The 22,606-nt window shown below is 38.3% G+C and overlaps 1 protein-coding gene across 1 annotated transcript in view; it reads right to left on the reverse strand.

Annotated features, from left to right (window-relative positions):
- The window catches only part of LOC139712483 (ribosome-releasing factor 2, mitochondrial-like), a 40,832-nt gene that overhangs the window by 1,416 nt on the left and 16,810 nt on the right, over window positions 1–22,606 (reverse strand). The window contains exons 11-17 of the mRNA XM_071624298.1: window positions 8,070–8,169; window positions 6,923–6,990; window positions 6,759–6,844; window positions 4,841–4,917; window positions 3,497–3,635; window positions 2,901–3,086; window positions 2,310–2,476 (exon numbers count right to left, since the gene is read on the reverse strand). Of these exons, the coding sequence (XP_071480399.1) occupies window positions 2,310–2,476; window positions 2,901–3,086; window positions 3,497–3,635; window positions 4,841–4,917; window positions 6,759–6,844; window positions 6,923–6,990; window positions 8,070–8,169 (823 nt within the window). The remainder of the gene's footprint in view (window positions 1–2,309; window positions 2,477–2,900; window positions 3,087–3,496; window positions 3,636–4,840; window positions 4,918–6,758; window positions 6,845–6,922; window positions 6,991–8,069; window positions 8,170–22,606) is intronic.

A 22,606-nucleotide genomic window follows, 5' to 3' on the forward strand; every position in this document is an offset into this window, starting at 1 on the left:
ACTCGTCCTCATGGGTTAAAGTGAAAGCATAGTTCTTATATGCCTGCAAATTACCAAAATTTGCTCTAAAAATGTAAACATATATGTATAAGAAATACGTAAAAGAACAACATAATATCATTCAAGTTGGGAAATGACAAAAATATGAAATATGACAAAAAGGTTCAATGGAAGTACTACTGTCTCAGAGCATGTCAAATCGTGGTTGCTACATAATTTTTTAGAGTCAATTATCAATAATCAACAAATCAGGCCACAGCAGTATCCGCCAATCTCCCACGCAAGAGTGAATCACATGCAGCTTGTAGGGATATATTGTTGCTAGGGCACAATAGCTCATCGAGTTACATTCTACCTACCCACTACTGAATGGGGAGGGCCCTTCAGGAATAAAAGTCAATTGCATAAGATCAAAATTATTTTACTCTTTTGATCTCAAAATACTCCAAAACAAATCATTATCCTGACATATGCCAGACATAGCCAGGCAAGTTTCTTGGTAGACCCTTGTGATATAGAGCAAGCAAAGTCCAAATGGTGGAAGATATATTGCGGACCATTCTGAAAACTATGTTTTAGCTTGAAGTCACACACCTTTCAGAGACAAAGCTGAAATTATAGTCAGACCTGTATTAGTGGCCACCTGCTTATAGCGGCCACTGAAAAATCCCTCGCACAAAATTACTGTATCATAGACCCTTTATATAGGGGTCACCTGCCTGACATGGCCACTCATTTTGTAACCCATGGTGAATATCTAACTACATATAAAGCAGCCCCAAAATCTTTAGCTGAACAGTTAAATCAGCCATAAAGATTTTAGCTTTTACGTTCATTGCATGAATTCTTACCGAGTCTTATCAAAAGAACAGAAGTGGGCTATAGGAAAATTTAAAATGAAATAAATTGTAAAAAAAAAAAAAAAAAAAAAAAAAACTTTATAATAGCTGCTCAAATAAACTTATTTGCTGTTTGTTTGTTTGTTTGTTTTTTAATAAAATGCAGTATTTTATGCTATTATACAATGCAAGTGTTGAAATTCAAAATGGCCATTGACCTGTCTATAGCGGCCACTTTTGTCATTTCCCTTGGGTAGCCACTTAAGGCAGGTTTGACTGTATAAATCTTTACATTGTTACTTTTAAGGGATAAACCATCTTGATATAGTAGTGCTTTGTATGACAACAGAAATATCAGAGAAGTAGAGCACAGAAAACTTGGGGGGAAAAATGACAGGCACACAACACAGTTATTACAGTACCTAAAAGTTGTGACTGGTAAGGTATATCACCTCTGTGTGATCTAGGTGATCAGCAGCTCTCAATTCAGTTGGTGCACAAAAGTTCCCCATTTTCACTTTTCTCTCTAAAGAACCCCTTTTCAGATCTGTTCTTGGTATAAAAAAGTGTAATACATTTTTCATGTCCTCCTCAATGGAAAAGTTCTGTCTGTGCCCAAATATTTGCGAAAAGGAATGCAGTATGGCAATACGGCCTCGAGATGGCAAAAACAATGCAAGTTCGAAAATTCATGAAAATTTACTTAGTCACATATTTCAGCTTATTTTAGTACAATCTACCTCTCGACCAAATCTTGAAATCAGAACCCATTCTGTCACTGAGATATGACGCTCCCTCCCAGTGGGAATTGTTCAAAGTTTGTTCAACTTGGCAAAGCAATGTAAGCGACGATACTCTTACCCCTGCTCAACACACGTCGGGCATGGACTTGGCAAAACAACGTATCTACATGCGATGTATTGTTTTGCCATCTACATGTTTACGCAGTAATAGGTTGCGTGCCACTCGCGGCTGCAGAAGCGTGCACATATTGACATTGTAATACATAATAAGCGCGCAAGCGATCAAGACTTATGTACATTGTTTTGCCGTATCAATGGCAATAGAGTGGTTATGTTGAGATGGCAAAACAATGTATGTTTTGATTAAATGCAAATTATTCTAAAAATAAAAGGTCTAGTGAAATCAATTTGCATGCACTGTATTACTGATTCTGTTTGTCCTTCTAGGGTAAGATATGAAGTGTCGAACAAAAACAGAAAAAGAACTGTAGGTTTGCGAAACTTCAAGCTTGATTGGTACTGGAAATGATGTTGGATGTAGATACATGGTTTTGCCATCTCAAGGCCGAATATGAGATTTCTAAGCATGGAGAGAATGACAGTCAGACAGACAGACAACCAGAAGACAACCTTGACTGACAACTTTTGAATACAATGCCTCCTGGAACATCAACCAATTGATGTATGAAAAGACAGCTTTAGAAATGACTTTGGAAAGGTAACAAACCTCCACATTCATGACCGGCTCAAGGACAGAGCCGCCAGCCTGAAGCAATGCATTGTGGACTGCTTGAGAAGTGCATGCTGCCACCATTGCCAAAGATGTGCCAGGCGCGACAGACAGACTCTCGATCGTCACACAGATGCCTAGAACGGGGAAACCGATGACTGGACCTGTAAAATAACAACAATTACAATCTATATCAGGATGCAACAAAGAAAATCAACTCAAAAGGAAAATGCATGCAATATAATGCTGATGGATCTCATGTACTGTAAAACAAGAAACATTCGCAGCATAGAACTTTCACAAATTGCCTCTGGCAGTCAATACATTGTGTAGACAAACACCATCTCATTCATTTTACTTCCACAAATATTGGCTCCACAAGAAACTCTCAAAAGTTTCGGGCACACACACAAAAATGTTTGGTTTTACAGTAATGATTCTGCATAAGGAAGTGTGCTGCTCTATATGCTAGTGCTTACCACCTAAATGAAGTACAAAGGACTGTACTTGGTTAGCTGCACATGTGTTATCAGATTTTCATATAAACTCCACTGACTTACTGCTCGTAATAAGGTCACTATATCCTACCCTGTCTGCACGCAGCCACTACCCCTTCACTGGCCGCTTGCTCAATCTCGTCCAGCATCTTCTTCGCTCCCCCTTCCTCATTGACCACTCGCACCTGAAAGGGAACGTTATGGTCATCCATGGGCTGGATAGAGACGGTCACTGTTGCCTGGTGACGCTTGCTGCCCAGGACCTTGTCCAGTGAAGCTGTCCATTTAAGCAGGAATAGTGGATGTCACACACAGGAATTCTCTACTCTGCAGCAATGCATACTTGTTATCACTACAGTGACTGTATGGAAAATACATTCTGATGCATGGATACTATTTTGTAGTACACATAACCTAGAAACTTCTTTTAAAGATTGTACCATACACATCTTGCACATTACTATCGTTCTGTAGTTTCGAAACCTTCTGTAGGATCTTCGTGCAAGGTCACATGATCTTTTTGAATTAGAGATTATTCAGTAAGCATATGAAGCCATTTTGAGCTTGTATTGTCCCAAAGACAAGCACAGAGCGAGGTACATGTGGCACTTGTAAATCACATGCACGGGGGTAGGGGTAGGGGTAGCGGGTAGGGGTAGAGGGTAGCAGAATGATACTGAATCCTACCAGATCCAGACCCTGAGGCGGTGCTTGTCTCCCTGTAGCTGATCTGCAGGGGACCCAGCTCCACGTCAATCTTGTATTCCTTGCGTATCCTGTCCTGGATGATGTCTAGGTGCAGCTCCCCCATTCCAGACAGAATTAACTGGTGGAAGCATCACATGGGTGGGAAAATTGGGAGTAAATTTAGTTGGTTACAAGTGTAAATTTTACTACATATAAATCCTCCCTGGGGTGAAAAGACCTCATATCTCAATAAGCATATTATATTCAAAAACCTCCTAAATCAATTTTGAAAATAAAAAATACCAATTTTCTAGTTTTATCAATATAATCCAAAGCAATGTTTCTACACTATTTGATGTCAACATTTATTTTTTATTTATTTTTTTTTTTGCGTAAGATGTTGCAGACTTTCTTTTTTTTTTTGCCCTGCTAAAAATTCATTTTCTTTTTTTTTAAACGCAAGGTCTTGTCACCCCAGGGATAACATGTTCTTTTTCTCCCAAATTCATTGAGAATATGATGATATCAGCATACTGAGTAGCAACAGACACACTGACTACATTTTCTTAAAGATTTCCAAAGATATTGGTGTAGTTTAGCATCATCTAAGCATCTCATTATTATTGACAGAAAAAGTGGAAGGTTTTTTTTTATCCTTTCATTATTTAAATTTTCCAATGTTTCCTCAACATGAAATGCAATTTAATGCATATTCCATGCCTTGCAAGTTTGACTTGAACTCTTAAGTGATGGCAAGCTACTCAAGATATCTCATTAATGAAATACTTTGCCCTGATATACTAGTAAACACTGCTACTCCCCTTAACTGTGTGCAAAAACTAGCATAGTTTTATTCATGGCAGAGTGCAATTTCAAGGTGTTCAATATCAGTTCTAAGGCATCCTACAGCTTGGGGGAATCATTGATATGAATTATGTACACTATGCTTGCATTCGACTTGCCCAAATGAGGGAAATAATTGTCTTATATCAGGCACAGGTGAACTCAATTCACAAAAATTATATCCAGACAATTTTTTTTTCTTGTTTTTTTGACATGACAATCATAAAACAAGTTCCATGAACTCACATCTGGCTCGCAATCATTTCAGATGCACACCTTCAGAATATGTTTACCTATAAACTTTGCCTGCTGTAAGTTGATAAAGAACATGTACATGTAGGCTTTTTCGAAATTAATGATTTTATGTCGGTTTGTTTTATACTAACACTGAGATACCACATACACTGGGACAGTCAATCCCTCATATTACTGTTCTATGGTACACTAAACAAAGGTATTTCCTAACAAAAGAATAAAATAGCGGATGATAATATGCCATACCTGGCCCGTGTCCTCATCCATCTTGACTTGCAAGCTGGGATCTTCTCTCTGCAAGCACTCCAAAGCAGCTTCAAGATCTGTACAGAACATTGTATGGTATGGTTGATATAAATCTGTCAAGTCTTTGGGTGCGTTCGAATGCTCTCTTAAAGCGAACTGTACCGTACCGTACCCGCGCCAGAGGAGCGTTCGAACGCCTCTGAAGTGTACCGTACCATACTGTACCAAGCTAAAAGTGGACCACCTCCCGATGTGCTCCAAAAGCGTACCAAAGCGTACCAAAAGTTCGTTGTAAAGCATGCGCATATCATGCGCATACGTCACAATGGAAAGACATCATTCTCTTTGTTCGGGACAGCTGTAAGTTGTTCAAGCGCCAGGTGGATGACATTCTTGCTACAAAGATGTGTGACCTTTTCTAAAAATAACTCATGAGGTACGCTATCTCCACAGAGCGCTAGAACGCTCCAAAACTGGCACAGTTTGGTACGGTACGCTTTAGTTCAGTTCGCTTTGGTTCGCTTTACAGCGTTTGAACGCACCCAAGGTGATAGCTCACTCAAACAAGGCCATTTCCTATCACTGTGCAGTTTCTCTCCCTTTGTGTCTTTTTGATGACCTACATGCATGTCACTCACACACAGTTTAAAGGCAGCCGATTGCCATCCCTTATGGTACGTAAACTCCGATCGACCAAAGTTTGTGCATGCAATTGCGCAATGCCAGACTCGGTGCTATATCCATAAACGTGTGGGACAATGCTGCCACTGAGACACGTGTGTGTGTGTGTGTGTGTGTGTGCGTGTGTGTGTACGCATCATACACAAACATTGTCACCGTGAGCTGCGGTGATTGGAGGAGAGAGGCCAGAAGACGCGTGGCTCTTTTGGCCTCTCTTCATGCACATGCGCACTGAGAGCGTGTGTCCATTCGGAAGCTCTCGTGGCTCACTCGGACAGCCATTTTGGGTTAGGAGATTTGTAGCATAGAGCTCTTGTAGGTTAGCGTGTTGTTCGCTGACCCATTGAGCCAGCGCTATTCTCATTCGGGGTCACTACATTTGATACAGAATGGGGGAGGCAGCATGTTGCGTTCGTCTCCTTGCCACACAAACCACTCGCCACGATTGAGTGCCTTTAACCTTTGCGTACCATGCATGTGATTTCAATAAAAAACCATCTTACAGTATCTATGATTGTGATAAGATATACTGTGAAAGTGACAGAAACTCATAATGTGTAATGGTAGTCATCTTCACAAAATGGATCATACAATGTATGACTGATGATGAAATATGCAGAGCTGGCCCTATTAAAATGGTAGTAACTGCTTGCACGAAGTGGAACATTCCTTTATGAGAAACAATGACTATGACTGGTCACTCTTCGACCACATTCACATTGCCTAAAAATTTCATACCAGTGTTGCACTGAGACAATGTCTGGGTGTAATACCAGAGAGCGGTATCAAAACAAACGCATTCATATTGCTTTTGCTCTCTCAAAACAATTCAGATGCAGTCCTGTGATGATAGCACATTCATACTGCAGAAAGATTGTCCCACACTTTTAAAAGCATGCTTTCCGTTAATGCATGAATCATTGCCTCTCAACACATGGGGGTGTTGTATGCCTGATAAAGAAAATAATGAAATATAAAAAGCAGTGTGTTTGACCTTTTGAACTTTTTGCAGTAAAGCTGTATCAAGACATATACACAAGGCTGCCTGTCTACATACAGCACCCATGTTGCAACCAGATGCAGCTAATTTGTTATGGGAGTGTACCACAACAAACTACACCAGCATAATTTGTTACCTAGGTGCACATTTACAGTACAACTAAGGTACACCACCAATTCAGCACAGAGACAAATGTGCAATGTGAATGCATGCAGTATAAGTGGGAAATCCCCTAACCCGCTTGGTAGGCCTGGGATGGGGGCTCAATGGTACAGAAGAAGACAGGATCAGGGATGTTGACCGCCTCCAGGAGAGGTAGACGAGAAGTCTCATCCTCATCTCCATCCTCACCACCAACATCCCACCCCACCCTCTCCTTGGACTGGGACTCCTGCTGCTGCTGTCTGAGGCTCTTTCGGGCAGTGTTGTAAGAGGCTTTGGATGCAACCAGTGTGTCTCCTGTTACAGTCTTATGTCATGAGGAAAAGAACGACAACAGCAATATTTACTATCACAGTGCACTCCCGTTATAATGAACACGGTTATAACAAAATTCCAGTTACACCGAAATAAAAATGGAGACCGCAACATTATCGGCTCTATGTTTTTTATTGTTTATTTGTTCGGTTATAATGAAATTTCGTTATAATGAAAGAAAACTGCCGGTCCCAAGGACTTTGTTATAATGGGAGTCCACTGTAGTGATAACCCTAAAAGAAACTAAAAAAAAAACAAAACAAAAAACACCATTAGTATAAAAATTACAAATAATCACCATCATACACACACAAAGAAAATGCTTAATACATGACAATTTGTAAAGCAGATGAACATTTAACTTGAACAGATTTTCTGCAGTGAGATAGACCTTCAAGGTCTCAACTGATAAAACATTTCTCTGATCTTCATGTGTTGGCCACACAATGAAAGATGTTTTACTACTTCTGCTGCTGATCCCTTTCCTCTTTGAATAAGGTTGCTTGGAACCTTTCTAAAGAAACACTCCTGCAAGGCATCTCCTTTAGCATAAACATCCTGTATCTGAAAACTGCTACTGTAAAAGTGGAAATTTTCGCGGTGTTGAAATTTTCGCGTATTTCGCGCAATCAGAAACTAGCGCGAAAATAAAAGCACACAAATATTTTTGCTTGCCATACGTTTCTGTGCATGATGTCTTGATTCCGCTGAATTAAAAACACGCAAAACTCTTCTTATCCGGCCAAGCGCGAAAAATTAGTCGTGCGAAAATATCCACTTTTACAGTACTATCAAATATTGATGGAACCATTGAGCTTGAATAATGTTTTACAGTAAATGCTTGGAAAAAAAAAAAAACCCAACCACAGCATAAACTCGATACAATCATATTGAGAACAAAGTCGAAGATGACAAAATTGTGTGAGTGTCCATATCCTACACGTGTATATATGAACTCCAGTTTAACCCCTCTGCTTTTCATCATTTGATATAAATACAGCCAATCATTGTCTCAAGGAAAGCATATATGCCACAAAGATCATAAGAGTTTCAAAAGCATTTTTTCCCCACCTGCTTGAGACCAACAGCCACGGCTATATTGCCTGCAGACATACTGGACACTTCTTGGAAGCTGTCTGCCAGTACATACAATAACCGACTCACTCTCTCCCTGCATGGGGGGATAATCAGTATTAAAACAGTACTAAAAATTCCATATATTTGGAAGACAATGCATATACCCAGTATAAGCAAACAAAATTATACAAGGCAAACCAAGCAGACTGTTCCAGGACAGGTAAGAACAGGAGGCATATAATCTTATCAATAAAACTTTTAATTTCATAGACCTACTTTTAGGTAGCAAACCTTCACTCCAGAAATGCAATGCTGATGGAAAGTTGTATTGTTTAAAGACGCTCGGTCGTCGATTTCAATGGGGATATATATCTGTTTGCTGATGCTGCAACACAATTCGCGCAAGCATGAATATGTCTTGTCAAAAGTATTTTGAGGATCAGCGAAATGTTCCCTCATAGCATCCTAGCAGGCCGAGCGGAGACAAGTCTTTGGCACAAGTTCGGATGTGGGTGTGTGCACCACTCACATTCACGTCGGTAATTGTTCGGTTTTGCGTGAGCTGCTCATTGACTCGTATACATTTCGCAAGTGCCGTAAAGTTTTTCACAATCGATTCCAACTTGCTAGCTCGAGCTCTAACGTTGTTAGCTAGCTACCTAACAATACCACTGTATGTACACACTGTACTAGCTAGCTGTACATGCAGTCGGCTGGTCGGCCGGGCGGTCCTACCTACAGCTGTACCTGCGCCGGCCGAGAGATACAGATATGCACAGGTAGTAACATCTTCGACTCGACCCTCGTAATAAATAGACAATTTGTAATTGTGTTACGATTTTCATCTTTGCGACGAAGAAGAATATCACGTCTAAGGGCCTACGGCTATGGCCTCAGATGGATCTAGAGGACATAATTATCATTCGCAGATTTGTCTATTGCTGACAATGAGTGACATTGAAGTGGTAGATCCCACAGGCTGCAAATGCTCTGGTTCGTGCTGGTATCGACGGGGCGAGATTGCTGCCCCTTGCCCTGCAAGAGCGGGGGCAGAGCTGCACTGCAAGCGGCACCTCTGGTAAATGGCGAGGGTCCCTGTACCAACAATAGGGAACCAGCTGTGTCAACTTCAGTAAGTAGAAAACCTAGACCTAGGGGTAGGCAGTAGTATGCCTCAAGTCCAAACTTATTGATTCATTATTGTTCTAACAGTTAATAGACCTAGAGTATTCACTTAATTTTTCAGCCTCCTAGAAGATTTTAAATCGTATTTAGGCCTAACGTTACATTTAGTAATCAGGTAAAATAATTGGGTCTGGCAATCCTTCATCAGTTTAGCGGGATATTTTTTTTGGTTGCTTGTCTAACCAGGGAGGTCTCACCTCCCTGGTCTAACTTACTTAGTCTGATCTATACTCAGATCTAGATCTATTTCTAAAGTGCTATAGGTAGGTCTAGAACTTCAGGCTTTATTCCGGGTATATCTTGGCTTTGATACATGGCCATGGTAGAATGAAGTTAGCAACCCAAAAATAATGTACCTATCCCGCTAAAGTGAATGAACGTCTAACACGTACCATCAAAGAGGTCTCAGAAATGGAGTTCCAACTGGCTGTAAACATTTAAACAGCTTCCAGTTTTCTTTTGACGTACACAAAAATTCCAAAGGTGCATTTGTGACTTTGATGATTGGGGTTCAGTGAGTCATCCCGGTCACAGAGCAGTGCAATTCAATATGTGTTGTCTTCATTTAGCAACCAAAAATGATAAATTTCCACATGTCCATTTACAGTGAATGCATTATGACCAAAATTTCCCCTGCCTCACCCACAGGTACATGTACATACTGTACAATACACGTTTTGTATCATTGATTATTGCTGATGATTCTTTTTTTTTTCTCTCTCTCTCTCTCTCTCTCTTTTATTTTCTCTGTAGAAGGTTCTATTTTATGCCGGAATCTAGTGTGTAGTGATGATAAAAATTTGCTGAACTGTCAGCAAAATCCGGACGAAAAACAACACCACTGGAAGCCACCCAGGATCTTCAAACTGAGAATGTGCGGGTATGTATTCTTTTTTTGAATAACAAAGCAGTACCCGCTGCATGCTATACGGATTAGAACCAACACTTGCTGTCGGGCGAAAGCTCGGTGGTCTAGTGGAGATGACGCCTGTCCGGTGATCAGGAGGTCGTAGGTTCGAATCCTGCTCGAGTATGTACACCCATGATTTTTTATCATGGCTACTACTAAAACACTGATTAATTTAGTGCTTATTTACGTCGATGTAGGGTAAATTGTCAATTAGTTGCTATGTATTCTTTGTCATGTACTATTCTTTGTCATGCACTATTCCCAAAATTTAATACATTATGTACTTAATAGTTTTGAGCAAGAAATTGTGACAGTGACATGAAGAGGAACCTCAATAAACCAAGGAGTCAAAGACTGTGATTGCCTTTTCACATGTACAGTACAATACATACATGTGCGTGATCAGATATTCTTTTTATAATGCACTCCCACTAAAATACTGCTTATAGCAAAATTTTAGGAAAAAGTTCCTTATGTCCCCCCCCCCCCCCCACTAATTTGTTCGCAGCATTATTGGAGGATATTTCTGAACTTTACAGCCCTGTCACAAACTAAAGGTAAATATCAAAGATCTTATTACAATTTGTTTAAATTAAAATTTTACGACAGCCACCGTCCACCTAAAGCCTTTTTCATATTATTTTAAACCCTAGTACTGACCCTAACACTAAACCCTAATCACAGGGGTCCCGCGTACCCTAATGGGTGGCTGTCTCAAAAGGAAGTCTTCCATAAATGGCATAACCTTTATTTAGTTCATTATTAGTAAAAAAAAATAGTAATTATTTTGTGCAAATTAGTGGGGGGGGGGGGGGAACATGAGGAACTCTTCCCAAATTTTATCATGAGGTAAAACTAAGTCTCACAAGTGATCAATTACAGTATAAAATGATAAATTTAATAATTATGACTTAATAAAATTTAGATAACATGTATGTAAAATTAATGATCCTATTAAGTGTTTCATTATAATGGGGATCAACTGTACTGGTGCAGGACTGAAATATAGAAGAGCTACTGTAGGACCAGCATACACTACGTATGTGATGAAAGGGGCTTGTTAGCCAACTATCCATGTGCATGAAGGTTGAAGGTTCAAAATGTCAAGCTGTGTATTGTGTGGAGTGATTTTTTTGTTTGCGTAGCACTGTGAAATTTTATCTCAGGATAAGATGGCATGGTAACAGACTAAAGAAAATAATTAAATGATGTGCAATGTTGCAATTTTTTTCCATGATGTTTTTCCTTTTTTTTTTTGCACTTCTTATTTTGTACAAGACTATAGGATAGACGTAGCCACCTAACCACTGCAGTCTGCAGCCAACGCAATGTGTCAGGGTTTCAGATGTTTTGAGATCCAGATCATCTTTAAACCTTTTTTTTTTAATTTGTTTACTTTTTTTTTGGGGGGGGGGGTAGGGATGATTTTTTTACCTTGAGTATTAAACAAAAGAAAAAGTATTCATTACTTTTCAAATGGAAGACGTGCAATTCCTCAATTGCATAAATTTGTCAATAAAAAATATGTGTCCAACCCATCTATCTTGTCTATCAATGGGTGAGGCAAACACGTACCTAAATTTAACCCCAGTTTATCCTGAATTGCTCTAATTGAGTGATTGCAGCTGGAGTTCGTCAGGTGGGGCGTTTTTGCGGTGAAAAACGCCGTCTGGATGCTTGTTCAATACCCTTGAGAGCGAGGGCGAACGTTCCGGACGTACGACATTAGCCTCCGGTAGACAACATCACGGACGCACACTCTCGCTGCTCCATGGGTGTTGGAAGTTTTGTGGTTGATGACCTGAAGTGAAATTATCCATGAGGAAATAGTCTTTTGAGTTGTAATATCAAAAGGGCATTTAAACAGTCTAACAGGTAATAATTACTACACTGTGAGGTATACATTGCACTCTGTTTCACTCCATGTAAAACAGAGTGCAATGTACTCCTCATACTCAGAAATTTGTGCAATTAATCACACACTGAACTCCAAAGGGAAGCATAATGCTATACTGCATAGGTGTCATGCAAAATTTTTCACCAATATCAAAACCAATCAGTTGACATCAAGGGTGTCCCTGCCACCACACGTAAGCATTGTTTTCGGTCCTTTGTTCCATTCTACTCTTGTAATGGACCGTTTGTAATTTCTCTGATGACAGTGCCAATGTGTGTTATGGAATAATGATGTGATTAGATTATGGGAGTCTGTAAATGACAGGACAAAGGTCTGTTTTGAAAAATACAGAAACACGAGGTGTGCCTGATGCAGAAGCAGGACAAAATAGAACCTTCTACTTATTACGTGTTATGCATGTATTAAGCATGTATGTATGTTTAAATTTCACTTTACCTTGATTACATGACTGTTGGTGTGAGGGTCCTCCTGGGCCTGGAGGACCCAATCCACCACCATGTTCATGGCTTGCGAGGCCCTTGTGCCATTTTGCAGGGCTATTGATAACATAAAGTAGCCCCGAAACAGCGCTGCTTCATGGCTGGAAATTTGTCCAGTTGCATCGACGAGAGGGAGGAGTTGACTGTTATAGAACTCCTCCAACCTCTCGTCGATGTTCCTGACATCATTGTCTTGGAGGCTTGTTACTGGAAAATATATGAATTAAACAAAGAAAAATATTATATTCAAAATGTAGTTTTAATGACCCACATCAGCTCAACCATTTAGTAGTCAAATTTTCCTAGTTGCGTTTAAAGTCAATGCATCAGGTAGAAACACTGTGGGTATGTAACAAAATTTCATCATGCAATGATCATACCTAAAATGGCCATTGACAGCTATTATAGGAGATATTCAAGACTAAAACTTAGGCAGAAATGGGCAAATAAAGAATAACCATTAACCCATCCCTCCACACATGCTGTGATTAATGCCATGTCTATACCGTCTATATTAGAGCATTAGGTGTGTAGTAATCCAGTTTTAATCTGGGTTTGTCCCCGATATCAGAGGTGACCGGATTATCTCACTCTTACAGCAAGCTGTCAGGAGGATTTATTGGACCTTGGTTTTCGATGGGCCAAATTATTTTGGATATGTGAAAGAAACATATTTCAGTAATCCATTGCACCATCCTTCAGAGAAAATGGGTCATTAATTACTGAAATAATGCATCTCAATGTTTCCAAACACACTGTGTCTGGGAGATTCAGGAACCGCTGTGGTTCCGTAACCCAGTGCAACAATAGGGTTTGCTGTAGTCTTGCCTCCCAGACCCATTGTGTTTAGAAACTTTCAGATGCATTATTTCACTAATTAATGACCCATTTTCTCTGAAAGTTGGTGCAATGGACTCCTGAAATGTGTCTCTTTCACATATCAAAAATAATTTTTTGGGCATAGATACACTTTAACCTCAGTTTCTAGACTGTGAGGCCTCCACCACGATTTTTAAGAACTGTGAAAAACTAGTTCAGGGATGCTACTCTCTGAGACATCTTACAAAGCCCCATAGCCTATTTGTGGTTTTTTTCAATATGCAACATGGTGTGGTAAGGCTATTGAAACCCCCAACACATTTAAATATAGGGATAAAAAGTTGACAAAAGAATGTTATTGATAGAAAATAAATAATTACAAAGTTATTAGGTGTTACATATTAGAAAAGGTATAATCACATGTACTTTCTTTATGGAGAGATGACTTACGTAACCCTCTCTCTTCCCTCTCTGTCTGACGCAATTTGTTTTCCTCTGCAGGGAGGCAGCCAGCTTTCTCCATGCCACCAAACCTTGTTGTAGTGCATCAACCCCCTGGTACGACGAAAAGGCATGGAGATCTCGAGACAGAGAGAGAAAGTCAAGGAAAGAAGCCACACTGTGGCAACAACTTGCCAGAGTGCCCTCAGCCTTCGACCTCTTCTCAGAATCCACCCAGAACATCAACGCCCTTTCATAGTCCAGGAGGCCGTCGCGCTCCCCCCTGCGGAGTCCAGACATCAGTATATTTGTAACTTGGGCTCCATGTTGTTGGGTGTTTTTATGGCTCTTCATGGAGCCCACCCAAGAAGACAGGAATTTCTTGAATTTCTCTATGTAGTGTTCCGAGAAATAATGGGAAAAAATTATCCTTCTCTGGAGCATTACACAGATTAATATTATCTTGTAAGAACTTAATAAAATTGATGTGCCATTTTGCACCCACACCCAGTGGTTAATTTAAATAGTTTGGATGGATTGATACAGATCTTCTAAGGTAAACAAAGTGTTGTATGTGCTGTTTATATTGAGCATTACATAACTCATTTTAAAATCATATGAGAATTGATGAGGTTGCTATTCTTGCAGGTTTTGGGAGTTTTTTTTTGGCTGTACTTATTTCAATCAGTCAGACCTTGTTTTGCAAAGTGTTAAACTTATATATATCTAGAGAGAGTATAACATAAAAGAGAGAAAGAAATGAAATCAGAATACACAATTATATACATATATATATGTATATATATATATATATATATATATATATATATATATATATATATATATATATACTGTATATATATATATATATATATGTTTTACTAGAAGCCTAACTAGTGCAAAGCACAATAATGCAGTTTATTTCGTCGTAATAAAAACTGAGCATTAGGGAAACTGAGATGGTGCTAAGGTAGAGAAGTATAATAGAAGTGAACAAAAGAACTTACCCTAATGGCACATGTAGAGTTTATATTTATATATAAATCAACAATGCATTACGTGGAATTTCTGCCAAATTTTCATGAAAACTTGAAATGCCGTTTTTGTGTATTGATGTGCTTGTCTTACTAAATTTGTCTGTGAGAAGGAAGATTTCATTTTGCAGGTCCATTTTGTGGGTCTCTCTGCTGTTGTCCTGGTATGATGTCTCATTGTCCTGATCACTTTCTTCATCCTCATCTGTCGCCATTTGAACTTCTGGTGGGATCACCTCGTGTTGGGGCACCGTGCGAACATACATTCGCAAACATCCCTCCAGTTCTTTTTAATATGTAAATTGAATTATGACAAAAACTTTAAGGATAGCATCACATTTTCGTCATCACATTGTCATACAAAAATACCTGACATATATATGCTCTCTCTCCAAATTGTAGGAAAAGTCTCAGACTTACACATTATTGGACACTCCATACATGAATAAACACCTGTGGAACACCAACAGATACTGCTGGAGGTCACCGCTGATACTTGTAGACCCAGATAAGTGGCATCATGGTTGATCACCTCTGTTTGAATGTGTCTTTTACAATACATGATATTAAGTTGTTTAAAGGCAGTGTTCTTGATTTGCAAATGTGAGGAGAACATTGGCTTGGGTGTCAAAAGGTAGCAAGGAACTTACAACATAACTACAGTTGATTTCATGCTCATCCAACTAACTGTTACAAACTATTGCGAGCAATTGTGTTTATTTCCCAAATGGGGTCCATTTAATCTCATGAAAATCCAAAATGATATATAACTCCTCGTAGGTCATCAGTGTCAAATTTAAATTGCATTCTAATCAACAAATCTCATCTGATGAAGTTGTCTGCACCCAACAACACTGTTGTCTGTGTAAAACTTGAAATATGTGCAATAATAACGGCTATTCCACTTCAACTATAAAAAAGAACATGATTTAATAACTTGAATTTTGACGTTCACTATTTCTGTTGAAATGCAGTCTCCTTTTCTAGAACTTGGTGGGAGGTAAAGAATTATATTAATGTTCACATTAAAATTATTTTTAGCTTATTTCTTTAATGTACCCTTTTGACAGTGAGCAAATTAAAAACAGTCTTTAAAAAGAATACAAATTTCTTTGTTCAATTAATATAATGACATCAAACTTTATTTCTGTGTCATTGCAATGTGTACACACGGCGTATTGTGTTTTCAACAAAATACGCTCATGCATGACATCATTTATCTATCGTTCTTAAATCATCCGACATATGTTTATAACATGCTCATGACAGCCACCATGGAATTCTTGTGATATACTGTACTATTACATTATGTTGGGGACTTCAATTTACAGCTATTAGAAGTATTGCAATGCAAACTGAAATAAGTGTGTTCCTTACCAAAAAGTTCTTCTGGAATTTCTTCCTTATACTTTCGCATGTGCACAATTTTTCCTGGCCACTGTAAAAAGAAACCAAAAATCAATGACATAATATTGTAAAAGGTCTGTTCATGTACATTTTTGTATACAGTAATGGAGTAGTACAACCTTGTCACAACTCAATACAAGGTACTTAAACATTTATTCTTGTATCTGAAATACATTATGAGTCCGGTTATGAGTCATTGCACTTGCCTATACAAAACTCAGTAATAGTTACTTCAGCCTGTGTTATTTTGAGCCACTTTGGAGACATATAAATGTTACTAGTTTTAATGTAGGTATTGCTGCCAAGAAGGTCGTCTTTATATTGCAAGGATAACACCTCCCCCCCCCCCAAAAAAAAAAAAAAAAAAAAAAAAAAAATCTTTTGAACTGGTATATCAAATCACAAATCATTGGTTATTACTTACCAATTGGGTGTCTTTTGTGAATTTTCTTCAGGTGACGATTTAAATCGATCATTGCTGCTTCGCAGGAAGGAAATGGACAAGTTGGTATATTGGGTTTAGGGTGACCACCCCTACCTTGCCCGTCTTCACGACTAAGGCAGCGAGACATAGTGGTGGCATCTTCGTGCCATATGCAATGGACCTCACATAGATGCCGGGGCAGTTGTCGTACATACTTCTTGCAGCGGGGGCATTTCCTCCTCCTCCGCTGCTGTTTTGGATGTTGGATGCAATCCATACTGTCAAATAATGGGAATAATGTGTAATTTTCATTACATGTAGGTTGCTATGAATGCATAAGATTATTGGAGCAGAAAAAGAATATCTGGAAAATTGTAAGCTAAACCTTAATTATACTGAGGCTGGGCTTTAACAAAATTATAGCAACCCCTTCTACCCCCCCCCCCCCCCCCCCCTCACGAAAAAAAAAAAAAATCCACCTTGTGTATAGGATATCTGAACTGTTAGAATGTATTCAGGAACAGGAGAGCGCTGTTTGTTTGTTATTTTCATATCATGTTAATGTTATCAATTTGTGTAATGAGTGCTATTCAACATGCCGTTGTCATTATTTTTGTTTTTCAATGACATAGTTTTAATTTTCCACATTCATGTTTCAATCATCATGTGTAATACAGTTATGAAAACAGTAAGTAGGCTATAGGGACCATAGGCCTACTAGCTCAACATCATTTTGTTAATGGGTATGAACAGTTAATGCTCACATAGTGATATGCCTTTCTCAAATAATGAAAATTCTGTTAAAATTGGTATAAAGAGGAAAAGAAAACTGCAAGATCAATTCTTAAAACAGGGGTGCACACACTCTTCATACATCTCTTGGATCTGCTACTGAAACGGACACTCCCAATTTTAATTGGAATGATTGATTGTGGTTTGTATTAACACTTTGCTTTGTCTGACAACTTGGTTTGATGTCTGATTCATATTTAACCACAAAAGCAAAACCAAAACACTGTAGTTTTGAATAATTTTACCAGGGTCCACACTTTAATATCGTCTGTGATTAGTACGTGAAAGACGGGTTATTCAGACATTAAATACAAGAAATCCGTTCTCAACGCATTATTTGTTTATCTTAAAATTGAAACTTGAACTGTAGTCCTGAATAAACACTTCACATTACCACCCAAAGGAAGTTTCCCTTCATTTATGTTATTGCTTTAGTGTGCAGTTGACTGTAAAAGTTGTAGCGTACAGACTATCTTCTAGTGACGATTTTTACTCTTACTAGTCATCGTATTGCCTGACGAATGCTGTACAAGCGATACTACGCGTATACTCGCGGTTGAATGGAATGAAAGAGTAATTTACAGGGTCAATCCACGTCAAATCATCCAATTTTCAGAAAAGTTGTCACCTGACCCCCTCCGATTTTCTTAAAAATCGCACCAAATGTTTCCTAGAGTGTCTGACAAAAATTCTGAAAATGTTTTGCCCCAAGGTCAATTGGTTGCTAAGATACAGCCTCACATAGCAACCAATGCGCATTCCAAAATATCAGTTAAAAGAAAATTAGGCATTTTTGATTGACTGTTTTAGCATGGATATTTATGCAAAAGTGTTCATTATCTGTAAATTGAGAGAACTTTATAGTCTTTGCAAGAAAAACTGACTGTGACACGAAGTTGACTTTTCGTTAACGTGCATGAGGTCATCAAAAATGGTGTTAAATGTTAATTTCGAAAATTTAAATGCATATTTAGAGGCTAGTATCTTCCACATTTCATCACCTTACGTTCTAAAATATTATGCTGTTGAAGGCTTTGACTTGCTCAGTAATTTTGAAATATATATCCCCATTGAAATCGACGACCGAGCATCTTTAAGATATCTCAAAATTTGCCTGAAATTTTACTCACATGTAAAGAAATTAACAGTACATGTATTACTATGAATTCACAAGCCCGCATAAAAAATGCAATTTGCTGAGGGTACACGCTCCAAGATAACTGCTTCAAACGCGTAGGTTCTTATTTTGATGCATTCATTTGTACTGCTGATGGCCACAACTGATGGATTGCATGCTTGCACGCAATGTTTATGCGATCATGTAGACGCTAGGCGAAGAGGCTGCGTACTACATACTGGTACTTGGTGTGTGGTGGTACGGTGAGAACGGACTAGGTTGCTGTCTGTGCGAGAAACGAATGCCTATGAGTGCAAGCTAGTTTTGTTAAATTGCAATGATTTGACATTCCTATGCAACTGAACATAAATCAACGTCCCTTTGACACATATTGTTCTTGCTGGTTTTTTTTCTACAACCCTACCTCACTTTTTACTAGACGATGCAGTAGTTAAATAATGTTGCACAAGATGAATACAGATGCCACAGAGAGTGTATATCAAATATACACTGTATTTCATTGTGGTAAGAAGAAATATGTATACAGTGCACTCCCGTTATAACGAAATACTCGGGACCGGCAGTTTTCTTTCGTTAAAACGAAATTTCGTTATAACCGAACATCTACAATATACATAACGAAAACAAGGAAACCATGTATATTCTGTTTGTTGAATATTCATCATACACTAGAAAGCTTTGTGAAATGGGATCGTACCTTTTCATTTGGTCTGAATATCACATTTAAAAGAGAGCATAAAGTTGTTTGTATTGTCACGCATGTATAGAAAATGACGGTTTAGGATTCGGATACAGTTAGCTATTCCAAAGGTTCGTTACTCCGAAGGCTCCTTATTCCGAAGTTTCGCCATTCCCGGGATTTCGACGGTTTGTTTGAAGCTTCATTCTTCCGAAGATTCGTTATTCCGAAAAATCATAATTTTAATATAAACCTTAACAACGAACCTTTGAAATAGCGCCAGAATGTTTGTAAAAACAAACGCCATTTCATTTCCGAACTAACGGACATTTAGGTGTATCAGAATCTGTGTGTTTTGTTATAAAGAACCTTCGAAACAATAAAATGAACCTTATTTGATTTCAGATTATTATGTTACAATAACGCAAGTTCCCCTCGGAAACTGCGTGACACATGGAGCAAACACACAGTGATGTGAAGCGTCATGCACAGACGCTATAAAAATACAATGCTTGTTCCGCTATGCATTTTCAGAAGTGATTCGTATTTCATTACAACGGAGAACAGATCTTCTGTTTTTCTTTGTCAGTGGCACTCGGAAAAGACTACGTTATAAAATTTTGCTTTATCCGTGTTCCTTATAAGCAAATTTTGTACCATAGACTTTCACGGTTATAATTTTGGGACCAGAAGTTTTACTTCGTTAAAACGAAATTTCGGGTTATAACCGTGTTCGTTGTAACAGGGGTGACAGGGTAACAATCATAGCAATGGATTCATACGAAATATAGGAGAAGTATGAATTAAAGTTTTTTTCCATACCAAAGTCAATGATCTCTTCTGTACGAATCGAAGGTATTTGTTGATCACATCGCTGGGAGGAAGCTGGGAGAGTGGTTGAATCCACGCTCCTGAAAACAAAACCAGAGAAAATATTGACTTGAAAATGAGTGATTAGTCTTTTGGTTTGAGTGATGAAAATAACAGTAATAATTCAGTGTTTTAAAAGCTTAATTAACTCATAATGTGCCATTGTGGAAACCCCCTGTGTGCCACATTACTCTGAGACTGCAACGTAGTCACGTTTTGGGAAAACATTGTTTTTCAAATCTATGTTACCCTGAACATGTAGTCAGCAAAGATGTAGAGAAAATGCCAAGCTTTGCTTTGATGTATATTGTATGACAAATGAATGATTGCTTTTCTTTCACATTGCCAGTAGCTGCATGATTGCAGAGGCATAACTTTTGCACACAAAACAGTTACATAAACTTAGAATTTACTCACAAATCTAGTAAGGAACAATGCTTGTGACAGTCAATCACCACTTAAACTGCAAGGTAAATTTAAATGGAACAGAATTGCAAGAAACACTTTCATTGCATTGTGGCATTTGGCGATTATCAATTAGTTTAGGCAGGTTTGTGTGTTTGAGCAGAATATGCTAACTTGGCACGCCGTCGACTGAGTCATGCGTGCGAAAATGGCACATAAAGAGTTGAAGTTCTATTGCAACCAATAGCAAACTTTAAAATTCCTTATTTAATTGTTCGGGACAGTAGAAGGAAAATATTGGACACAAACCTGGAGTATGTGTGGTCTTGCAGCTGCCTAGTGAGAACTGCACTACTGTCACCATGTGAGGTTCTGAAGGTACCTGAAAGAGTGTCCAAGATATCCGATGGCTTAGCACACCCAAGAGATGGATCTGAAGAAGAATATGTTCAATGATGAAAAAAGTACACAATCAAAAAACAAGATGAATTTGACATTGTTTTGAAACAAAGGATTACATAGGACATTACAATGTAGATTATCTCATGGATGGTTCAAAAATTTGGTATGTAGGTAGAAAAGTAAATGATATTACTGAGCATAAGCAAGTTGCATTACCTATATTTTTTTTCTCTGTTTCATTCAATTCTTTTGAAAAGCACACACTTGTCAATTTCCTGCAGTCTATTGATACATTTTGTCTTATAGAGTATTTTTTTTTTCACGATGTCATCATGGGTGATACAAATCCTTAAAAGCTAGAATTTACACAAAGGATGAAAAGAGCCTTTTGTACAAATGTAGTACAATGATTTGACTTTTTTCCCATTATATTTGAAACTTTCTTTTCAGAAATGACATTCTTCAAATTTGTAATGAACTCCATCAAAAATGGTACCCAATGACTGCATGCAATATGACTAACGGTCATAGCAAACACAAGCAATACCTGAAGTGCTGGAACCACTGCAATCAGATGCCTTTTGAGAACAATCCTGTCAGTGTGTGCTTCCTCCTGGATGCTCAGGCCTCTGAGAGCTTTAGAAACGGAAAAAAAAATAAATACTGTTAATTTCATGGACTCATGGCTCTTTAAAAATCCTACTCAGTAATTGATACATTTGCCCATGGTAATAAACACTTCATGAAGTTAGTGACCAGCAAGAAATTGTGCAGGTTATTACTACGTTTCATATAGTGGTAGACAAAAACTGATGCCTCCGCCATAATGCATGATTCTCCCGACAGGTGTATAGTACAATGTCTTCACAATGTGTGATTACAGTTTCACATAACTGGCAAAATACTGAAACTAGAAATGTCGCTATGGCGACTGGTATGCCTCCGCCATAATGCATGATTCTCCTAATAGGTCTATATTATATGTGGACAATGTGTGATTACATTTTCACAAAATTGGCAGAATATTAAAATGACATGTTTGTCACAAATGTATCGAATGTTCACCTTCCTTGACCTATGTTTAATTGGATGAATAGGAGAGCATGTATTTGGGGATTTAAGAACTTTAACTTTGACTTTGACCCTTTCATAAGTTTACGCACTTGAGTAATTGTCAAGGTATGGAGAAAAAGTGCAATTTCTGTATTGAACAGTAAATTGTTATCATTTTCATCTGGCCTTTGATTCATAAGAGAATCAATGTCAGGCAGAACATACATAAATATGTACTAAATAAAGTTTAAAGATAACTTGAGCCACTTCCGAGATATGGAGAAAGAAGTAAGTTCAGCACTTTCACTTGATCTTTGACCTTTTGACCTTTGACCTTCTTGGCAAAAAAAAAATCCCAGACAATCTCTAGTGGGTTATACATGCATACATCAAGTTTCAAAAAAAATAATCCTGCTGGCATTGCATAAATACAAGGAAAATAGTAAAATTTTGAAGTATTGCCCTTAACCTTTGACCCCTGACCTTTGACAACATGAACCCAAATTCCCTAGATAACCACTGCCAGTCAGTACAAGCATATATACTTTGTTCCATAAAGATACCTTGAACAATTT

This window comes from Diadema antillarum, unplaced genomic scaffold (genome assembly GCF_040938485.1).
Source record: "Diadema antillarum isolate AM-2024a unplaced genomic scaffold, OU_Dant_1.0 seq00001811_RagTag, whole genome shotgun sequence".
Classification (NCBI taxonomy): Eukaryota; Metazoa; Echinodermata; class Echinoidea; order Diadematoida; family Diadematidae; genus Diadema; species Diadema antillarum.